The 11,052-nt window shown below is 37.7% G+C and overlaps 1 protein-coding gene across 1 annotated transcript in view; it reads right to left on the reverse strand.

The window, feature by feature from the left end:
- LOC141450536 (microtubule-associated protein Jupiter-like) overlaps positions 1-10,921 on the reverse strand; it is a 180,146-nt gene extending 169,225 nt beyond the window's left edge. The window contains exon 1 of the mRNA XM_074121350.1: positions 10,740-10,921. Within this exon, the coding sequence (XP_073977451.1) occupies positions 10,740-10,795 (56 nt within the window). The 5' untranslated portion in view covers positions 10,796-10,921. The remainder of the gene's footprint in view (positions 1-10,739) is intronic.
- Positions 10,922-11,052: the final 131 nt, after the last annotated feature.

The raw sequence follows: 11,052 nt of genomic DNA on the forward strand, positions 1-11,052 counted from the left end.
AAATTTTGTTCATTTTTTTTTTTTTAGTACTAGCTCTTGGGTCACCAATGCCCATTTGGCGCAAGAGTTAAGTTTAAAAATTTTAAACTGAATATTTTCAAAACTAAACCTCTTTAAAGTTCAGTTGGCTTAACGGGTAAAACGGGACGAAACAAGTGCTGTGGAAGTCTCTCTTTTTACAAACATAACCTGAACAAAACCTGAACAAAAGTGTGTTTTATCTGAAGAGAAATCTAAATATGGTTATTTGCTTTGGGTTGTCGATTTTTTTTAACAAACAAAATATGAGTAAAATTATACATTTTGTTTGATATTTTGTAAACACTTTTGCTTTATTTTTAAATACTACAAAAGCATTTGTCGTCATTTGCGTTTTAGAACTATATTGATCAAACTAAAGGTTACAGATAGCATTTAAATTGCTTTTGTGTCAATGCGTGATTGAAAAAAATACAGATAGAATATAAATTATCCACACAATTAGAAAATCTAAATCAACCCGCGTAAACAAACAAATGGTTGCTAGAGCAATTGTGGGTCAGTGAAAAAGCTTGCACGGGTCATAGGTTCGCCATCACTGGTCTAGTCTTTTCTGAGAGAGCTTTTACCAGGAAGGAACCTGGAGTCAGTTCCAAGAGGGGTTTCATCCTGTAACACTGGCCCAACTAAGTGAACACATTCACTACGGTTCTTTAGCAACAATAGTTCCGTTACATCTACCTGTATTCTTAGAATAGTAGTAGTGTTTGAACCGGGGCACACTGATTTAGACTCATGCCTAAAGACCATCGCGAGAGCAGAGAGCAGCAATCCTTTTTCCGCTGCCAAGGAGCAGATTTCCTATTTTAAGTGGCAACACTGCCAATATCCTAATTTAGGGTGAACTTTTTTGGAATAGAAGGGTGTTAGGGAGAAAAGTGGGCAAAACACCAGGGGTTGATCAAATCTAACAATCCTAGCCTCACACTCCCTCTTTGAGAGCCTGGTTCACTGCGGCCAGAGGGAGAGATATCCTAGAAGGAGCGTGAGTTGCAGCAGGTAATTTCTGGCTCCCCGCTCTGTCTAGGGACGCCTAGAGAGGCTTGGTAGTTGCGAGGTGTTAAGTTTAGCGCCCTCCAGGACTTTGAACTCACCGTAAAGCAAAGTAAGGATAATAGCCTCCTTTTTCCCTTGCTTTCCTTGAAGACTTGAACTTCCGCCAACCAAATAATGTTTCCCTTTCTTTACCTAAGGGCTTACCGACTGTAAGTTTCCCTCCAACAATATTGAAACTAAAATAACATTTACGTCCATATTTCAAGTTAAAAGAAAATTCCATGAAGCCAAACGCTAGTTGAGTGAAAGCGGTAAGAGCCGAATATTAAAACCGACATTTCTTTTTTTGTGTGTGTAAACCGGAAACAGATAAGGGTGCAATCTGTGATGATGTCAACAACAGACAGTGCTGTGTTTGTCAGTATATTGGAGGGCTTGCTAAAGTTACTATCGCTGCGTTCTTCCACAGTAACACTGAGATATCTTGTTGCTAATGGCAACCCAACCTTTATCCACATTACATCTGATGTGCATTGAGAGCGCACATAAATTCTGATTGAACTAACTGATATACGTCCAAACAGATTGCAAATCAAATAAATATTTACTATTAAATAACATTAGTGAATGTTATTAGTGAATCAGTAAATATAGTGATATTTATGATTCATTTTATGAATGAACCAGAACAAAGCATGAACATTTGCACTCAACTGATTCAAAGAAGTACAGTCGCTTGAATTCATTCATAGATTATGGCCCAATTGGAGAATATTACTGCTTCCAAATAAACTCAATGAGTCAGAGCGACATGTATGAACATGTAGAATCATTTATTCCTTTCATTTACGGCTATAAGTTTTGGGACTGCCTAAAGGCGAAGAAAACGACTTTTAACGATTTCTTCTGTGTGTCTGACTGCGAGTATCCACTTGAATCGATAAATCGCCGGAAGGTCAAATTTGACATTACGACTAGCTAGAGATTTTTCTTAAACTTAGTATTCAGGTTGGGTAAGTTCCGGGCCTTACTCAGGAGATGATGGCATTGCATCAAAGATTATACTTTTAGATTGGTACAGGACCGCTCTAACCAACACAACAATGGTAGACTTGATCTTCCTATTTTTTTCTTTATATGACTTTTACTAAGTAGACGTTTCCTGTGTACAATGGATAAACTGGAAGTAGATCGAAAACGGAAATACTTCTTGAGTAGGTTTCATTTTCAACAAAGACGCAACGGACGGCTGAATTTAAACATGACCTACGAGGAGGAAGGCCTAAAACTGCAACAACTGAATATAAGTATATGGAGAAAGTGCATAATATATGCAGATAAATGTGCGGAAATATAGCTGACGTCATAGGAACATCGGAAGAAAGAGTTCGTCACATTTGACATTGGAAGTGTCGGTCAAGTAAAATGTGTTTACTTGATACTAGCCAGGCACCAGCGAGCCAAAATCGTGTGAGCCAGCAATAAATCTGGAGGGCGCATCCAAGTGAATGTGTTGGCCACCCTGTGGCAATCGAACTTTGTCAGAAATCTCCACCGTCTGGCAGAAGAGAAGGGAAGGGCCATGTCATAGGAATTTCGCCGAGAGGAGTAACTCAATTATAGTGCTCTGTAAATAGTCCCAGACTGGACTATTCGCCAGGCACGTCTCTTTCCTGCACAGCCGCCCTCCAGTTACGGAATCCAAGCAATGGCAAAGCATCTCTTGCCACACAGTCTTCCTACCATGGCAGGATCTTGGTCTGCCAACCCTCCTGGGACCTTGTCCGTTACCATCCATAATTTTTTTGGGGTATTTCTTCATCCCCCCCATCCTTGCCACGTGCCCTGCCCATCGCACAGTCTTCCGAGTTTTATAATTTTGGCGATATCCGGTTTCTTGATCAAAGCATATACCTCCTGGTTTTTCCTGATTCTCCAGTTCTGTCCATCACGTACAGGTCCATCAAATCTTTGATACTTACTAAAAGAACATTTTCCTGTCCAGTCTGAAGTTCCGTCCATCCATCAGGAAGTTCAATAAAAGCAATTTTCGCTTGAAAATATCTTCAAATAATTGATTTAATGGATCTACGAGTAAGTCCCATGATGTATTCACCAAAAGTCGAAGAAATCTACAATTTCTTGGGCACATAGAAGTTATGCGCCTTCAAGTACTTAAAATGGGTACAAAGATTTAAAAAATCAAATCATTACCCACCAACCAACCGATCCAGCATTTCAGTAGATGTTTCTGGAATAGGGAGATTTGGTTAAAACATGTGTTCGCTCGCATAGTGTAAACGCGCAGTAACATGCAACAAGAAAGGTGTGCACAGATGTTAGTGAATGTCTGGTCTATAAATGAGAGGATTCAAAAAAACAACAAAAACACAGACCAACGCGACTCTTATATAGGGGGAAGAGATCAGATAGAACTATTCTCAGTCTTGCGACTGATGGGAGAGGGGGGTACCTGACCAGAAAGCAGCGAATCCTGTAGCCAGCAATAAATCTGGAGGGCGCATCCAACTGAATGTGTTGGCCACCCTGTGGCAATCGATCTTTGTCAGATATCTCCACCGTCTGGCAGAAGAGAAGGGAAGGGCCATGTCATAGGAATTTCGCCGAGAGGAGTAACTCAATTATAGTGCTCTGTAAATAGTCCCAGACTGGAGAGACTAAATATCAGAGCTCCCTTCAGTGTGACGTCACTGGCACGCTGCACACTCACTGACCCGTGACGCCATAACTTGAGCGGAATGCCATCGTGTCCCCGCTTTCTGCTCTTCGCCTAACCTTCAAAGCAAATTTAGGACACCCCTAATGTTCTAATCTCACTAACTCCTCATAGCCAAATCTGCCCTGCACACTCCCTACGGCTTTCCCTACAGATCTCTAAAGACGAAGAAAACGACTACATAGAAACTACGAAGAAATGATATACATATCTAAGACAGAAAACAGTCTAAATTTCAAAACTGACACCAACAATTTAAACAACAAATACTGCCAACTTACTACAAAAATACTCGTGACAATTGGCAACACTGACTTCCACACACAACCAAACACATATCACACACACAGACCGATCACATTCAGTCCATGAACAGCCAAGACAGAAAACACACCAACTCTCTAATGATGTAAAACAGTAAATTGGGTAAATATTTTAGTAAATTTTCGTTACATTATACATATTCAATGTAATATAATTATTGTTACTACACAGTAAATATGTTCCACATCCCTGAAGATGACCTAGTCCCAAGGTCGGAAAGCTCGGCATAATAAAGTTTTTATAATGACTGAAACTGACATTAATTTTTCATCCTATTGAAGAAAACGACTTTTAACAAACTGTCTGTAAGTCAGAATCGATAAATCGCTGGAAGTTCAAATTTTGACATTAAGACCAGCCAAAGATTTTTCTTAAAGTTAGTATTATTTATTGCAGAGTTTTAGTAATTAGTTCTTAACTTAGGGAAGGGATTAGATATGCGGTTAGCGCATTGGATTCCCACGCGGAGGTGTCGGGTTCGAATCCAGCTGCTGACCCTTAGATTTTCTCTTCCTAGGAGCTTCTTTACAGCTCACTGTCCCTGGTGATGGACAGTGTTGTCTGTAACGAGAGAACACTGTCCAGAGGCCGGCAGTGCACTGAAAAAAGCTCCGGGCGCCAATAACCTTAGATGTTGACGCGCCTTAAATCAATAAATAGATAAAAAAAAATCTAAACATTCTACAGCCTTCTGAGAGTTCTGGTCATCTTTTTCTTTTTGGTGACTTAAAGGTTCATCCAAGACTGAAGTGAAATATGATTGCCACATACAGTCTTCCTCCTTTGCCTCTTATTCTACTCTAGTAAGAGGAGGTACTGTGGGAAGATTCTCGATGTAGAAACTTTACTGGAAACATCCGTGCCAAGGAAAAAGATGGTTTTTCCAAATGAGTTGTGGGTGAGTTATCCAACACTCGATATTCCGTTTAGCTGCCAACAGAGGATGCCACAATAAGGATCTGGACCGGAAATATCACATCACTGAATCATTTCAGCCAGTGGACTTTAAGGAGCTCCTAGGAAGAGGAAATCTAAGAGCCAATTCCTTTGATTCGAACCCAGGATCTAAGCGCTGGTATCCACTTTCCCATATTGTTTATTATTATTATTACTTTGTATCAGAAATATTCTTTTTAAGCGCAGTTTACAAATAAATAAATAACTAAATCTGACGTAAGTAGCTTAAGTAGGCGATAAGTAGTGAGCATTCTAAAGTGTGGGCATCAACTAACCTGGGTCAATAGCCGCCAACCCAGAGCACTGTTTGGGTGAACGTTCCATGTAGGAGCAACTGGAGTTCCCAGTCCGCCGTGGTGGTGAGGGCAAGGAGTGGAGAGATATTGTCAACAGGAGTGGTGATATTGTCAACATCTTCCAGCTAGACAATAAATAAACTTTCCTTGTGTGAGTACTTGGAACGATAAACACTAAATAAGTTGTTGTAAACTTCACATAAATACACTCACAGACAAACAGCTGAACAAGTAGCAGCCCAGCGCTGAAGACAACAGTAACAAAATGGAGAGAAAAAAAAATGTAAACATAGTTCAGGAGCCACCATTAGGTTAGGTTAGGCCGACAGTCTTAGTTATATTCAGTTACCAGTCTTCTTCTCAGAGAAATTAAATCCAATTTGAACACTTACACGTCTTAATTAGCTTTGACAGTAAATGCAACGGCAAGCCGAACATGCAGGATACGATCCGGATTCATCAGCTAGCTATCCTTAGACACCTCTACAGATCCATAAGTGACGTAGCCTCTCAAAAGGTCGGCAATGCTCAGGAGATTCTTCGGGCACCTTCTTGCTTCTTACTTGGCACTACAGTCCAAGAAGGGACCTTACCTTGGCCGCCTCAATAATGCTGTGCCATTCATCACTCTCTCTTGGGCCGCTCTTCTCCATCTTCTCACCCCAAATCTCTTTGATCTTGCTCAACATTGGCGAGCCATCTCACCATGGGGTAACTCCCTCTCCTTCTAGCCCCTCCTGGATGTCCAAGAAATAGTTATTTTGGCTATACTTTTCCACCCCCCATTCGTTCCAAGTGACCCAACCATCTAATTCTTCCTTGTTTGATAAGGCCAACTAGGTGCTGATCAGCGTATAAAGGTCACAGACTTCCTTGTTGATCCTTATCCTCCTGAATGGGGTTCACATATCCTACTCAAAATTTTTTTCTCTCCCAGACACTGAGAAATTTTTTTTTTTTTAATTTATTTTGTAATTTACAATCTGTATAAATATATAGAATACGTAAATAGGAGGTGAATGAGATGAACTGGAGCGGGAAGAGCAGGAGGAGAGAAGCTACCCAGCGGTAGGACTCTCTAGATGAGATAGGGGAAAGTGAGGAGGAGAATATGAGTGGGAGAGACGAGAGATTTAGTTCTTCAGACTGTAAGGAAGTCGCGGGGCCACTGGCGATTCAGTTGGCGAGGTGTATTAGGGATGTCAGAGGAGGCGAGAGACTGTACAAGAGGACTTGAGTTAGTAGAGAGAGCAGTATGGAATTTTTGATTCAGACACTGAGAAAGCGTCCATCCTCCTTAGTAAGAGCCCACGTTTCGCTCCCATACATCCACAATAGGTCGCAATTTGGCTTCTCTCGATAGAGTTCTAAAACGCAAAACTTTTCTGGTAAGGACCAGAAAGCTCCTATTTCACCTGCCGCAATTCTCGCTTGTATTTTCTTGCTATTATCATTATCAGCCGTAACAAACGTCCCTAATCTTCGGGCACCAGGAATCCGAGAAAACAAAAAAAAATCTGGTCCACACACGCGCGATCTTTCTCTGATTAAAATATTGACTTGGAATATTTTCTTGGAGAAAATCGCAACAAAAAAAAGTGTAAAGTCGATTCAGTAAAGAGTCAGATTCGACTGATCGATTTTCAGTAAAATCTTATCTTTCAGTAAAATCAATTGATTTCCTGGTGGAATCAAAATGAAATGATCAAATCTGGACTCTGTGCAAATACTTACTGTACCATCCATGTTAACATGCTTTGCTGATCATAACTACTGCGACTGCATTACTCTGTTTGTCCTCTACGACTCTAGAAGTCACCGGAAGCACTAACATTTGCCAAAAGAATCTTAATGACTCTGTGGTCCACTGACGAAGGAATGCTAAAACACCGGCAATTATAACAGACGATGTTGACAATTCATTGGTGGGAACTGAACCCTTTAATGTGCACGTAACTGAAGTTTCTCTGATGTTAGAGAGAGAGAGAGTGAGAGAGAGAGAACTATAACTTCAGCAGAGAAAAACACGAAGCGTGAGGTTCACCATTATTTCTGAAGCGCAACCATTTTAACAATAATTTAAAGTTAGAAGACGTTTCACAATAAATTTTCTACGTTTTCACAACTCGTAAAAAAGAGTATCGTAACTTGGGCCAGATTTTACAATTTTTGTTATTAGATGAACTTGTAGAAACCTATAATATAACCTATTCGACTAAATTGGTCTACAGGAAGTGCCCATTCTGCTTTTCAGGGTTTGCCCGAAAACGGCTTCAATGATATTTCTTTTTAGTTTGGAGTTCAAATTGTATACATGAAAATCTATAACTTTTTATTTGAAATAGTTTTCCAGGTGAAATCGATTTTTCCTCCTGGATATGTGGAGGGGAAACCCCCTTTTTCCGACTCAGGGGATATTTTCAGTGTAAAATGGAAAATGAAATCGTAATATTTCCTATAGTAGTTAGTAAAAGAGAAAAATTAGTATGTCACTAAGCATTCCATAATAAGCATTTTGTAAACCCAACATGTTGACAAAAGTTAAAGAGGGGGGCCCACCCCAAAAAAAGAAGCTTAAAGTAATCACCACAGCGAGTGAACAATGTCTGATACAAAGTGGATTCGATTAGTGACGGACGGCCTACCTAACTGTGAAAACTTTCAGAGCGGAAGCCAAGGAGGCTAAAAAGAGAGGAAAAAGAAACATGATGGCCGAGTTCCATGAAAGATCTTCAATTTTTCCCCTTCATTGCTAGCGAGTACATGACTCTTTCAACGTCAACAACAATCCACATTCCATCAGGTGTGGCAGGTAAAAAGAAAAAACATACAAGATAAAATTGTTTAACAACCTGTAAAACAAATAATAATCATTCATCAATACGATATTCTTGTAAGTAGCAAGTTTTACTTCCGTTTGAATTTTGGTTAGCCGAGACCAGGAAGTAGTTATTCCCCATGATTCATGTTTTTCTCCCATTACTTTCGTGACTTTCATGCTGCCACGCATTGCTATCTGAGACTTGTAATCAGAGAAGGATTTCCCTTTGGAGAAATTAAAAACAATAAACAAAAAAAAAAAAGTTGCAAAGCAAAACAACAAACTTAAATAAAAGAATAAACGAGCGAAAGAATTCCTTTCCGGTCTGTTCTTAAAAATTCTTACCACACACACACACACGCACACTATGAATAAACCGGAAATAATTAAAATGCAATATTCATTTAAAGAGAAAAATGAAATTACCTTTCGCATAAATATTCATAATTACAGTAGTATAGTATAAGTACTCTGAGGGACTTGTATTATTTACTTTCTTCAAGTATGCGCGTACCTTCATCCTATGAATAGATCAATTTAACATTCCAGTTGGACGAACTGTTGCCAACAGTCTGTCTGGCAGACTACATAGATTTTTTTCTTTCTAAGATAAGAGTTGTTAAAAGATAAGTCACGGACTTTCTCTTACGTCATTACAATAATGACTCTGAAGATAAAAAAAAAATTAATAATAAAATAAAACCAATAAAAACAGTAGGAATAACAAAGGCAAGCGATAGGCGCCACCCACCCGCCAACCGAGCGGATTGTAGTCGAGTCCCGCAAATCTAAGATGTATTGTTGAAACTGGGTTCGATTTCCCCCTGCCTAGGCGTTGGATTTTAACATGAGAGACTTACAGTTATGTTTTATAGCCGCTTTCGTCAAATTTGGTAGTTGCACGATAAAAGCCTGTTTGAAAAAATACTTTTTTACTTACAAAGACAAGGTGTTTGATTGAATTATTATCGCCATTTTCTTATTAAAAAGATAAGGAAGCAATCAATCAAATAAATTATTTATAATGTAGTAATCAAATATTTAAAAAATAACTACGCCAAAACAACAAATATTAAGGTCATAAAATTAAAAAACTTAAAAGAAAACGAATTGTGCACAATGAAAGAAATGTAGAATACAACCATGAAGAGTAGACTGTAGAGTAGAAATTAAATTATAAAGGTAAAATTTACTACACGTAACCACTGGGGAAAATGTTACAAAAATCCATCCCTAAAACGAATTATGTGCAGACCCATCATTGCTTAGCTTAGCATTTTACGTATTTGATACAGAAAGGAAGCTGTACAAGTTGTTTGCGCAAGTATCACTATCATGATACGATAAGAGATGCACTTTCTTAACAAGTGGATACAGCTGTTTAGTGCCAGTCTAGATATTAAATAAAGTGATTAATTTCCTGATAATCCTAAAAAATACTACGCAAGGGAAGCCCTCTCCCTAAAAGTCAACTTTCATGAAAAGAATTTAAATCAAAAGAGACATGCCTTTATCTGAAAAGTGTTTCGTAAAAGCTAAAAAGAAATCGATTAAGTGATTGTCATCAAATTTAAAATTTTACACATTCAATTCCCACTAATATTACAGTACTTGAAGATCAAGTGAAAAGTGACACTGGAAGTCTATCCTTTTCTTCCAGAATTTACCTAAAATGGACTTTTCATTGGTAAAATGATACAAATAAAATTTATTGAACTACATTTAGGAATGCAACCAGTAAGCTAAGTTAAAAATTTTCGACAAAATATCCAAAACTTAAACAATTAAATTAGTAACATGGATATTCCAATAAAAAAAGATAAAACTTAAGAACATCAATGTTAGGCCCCTCTAGAATATTTAAAATTCCAGAGACTTTTCGTTTTGGGGGCGAGAATATTCATAGGCCAGTAACGTGAGTTTGACACAAATGCATTATCTAAAGTTACGAGGAAGTAAAATAAATATCAGTGTAAATATAAATAGCCCCTATGATTAAAAAAACAGACAAATAATTGGTTTTAGCTGTAATATTTGAAAGATACACATTTTTCGTAAGAATATATTTAATATTTGTAAAAAAAATTAAGTACGCTTTCTATCTATAGGATGATTTCATTCTAGTAAATCTCTAAGCAAAAATGTATTATCTTTGGTAGGGGACAAGTTCTCAAAGCAGCTGACAGTCTACAGCTGTGCAGGATGATGATCTAATAAGTTAAAATTTGAAAATAAAAATTTTAGAAAACAAAGTTCTTACAATGGTGTAGAAATTATAACTTTATTTTTTATTCTTAGATTTCTCTAAAATTCACTAAATTAAATTTGAAAAACAGACTTTTCCATTTCACCATTTATAAATACATGTATAATAATTGAAAAAATTAATGATAAATAAGACATTATTAATAGGATATTTTAATAATTATATACTGGAAGAGAGAATGAGATATTGAAAACAATTCTTCAAGTAAAATTTTACAAAACCAGATTACACCATTGTAAAAAGCTGTTTAGATTAAAAAAAAATTACTAAAAATCATTTTTGCTATTAAATTCTTGTACTCACTTGCTTGAACTGCGCGCACCTTCACCAAATCCAATATTTGTTCCTGTAGAAGTCATTTTTTTCTCTTGTTTCTCTTAACTTGGTTTACTATTGTATACGCGGCCTACGAAGTCTCGACAGTTTCTGTTAGTAACTAACAGCAAGATCAAACTGCCATCTTACTTTGTGTATACCCGCGCATTTGTCCTCACCTCAGAAGAACCTGATTGGCTGACGGAAGAGCTCGTCAATAACTGATTATTTTCATTCAAAAATATATAAATAAATAAATTATTGACAATTTAATTTATCTACTAAGATTCTATTGATCTAC

Source organism: Rhodnius prolixus, unplaced genomic scaffold (genome assembly GCF_049639745.1).
Source record: "Rhodnius prolixus isolate KJV_2025 unplaced genomic scaffold, Rpr scaffold_1, whole genome shotgun sequence".
Classification (NCBI taxonomy): Eukaryota; Metazoa; Arthropoda; class Insecta; order Hemiptera; family Reduviidae; genus Rhodnius; species Rhodnius prolixus.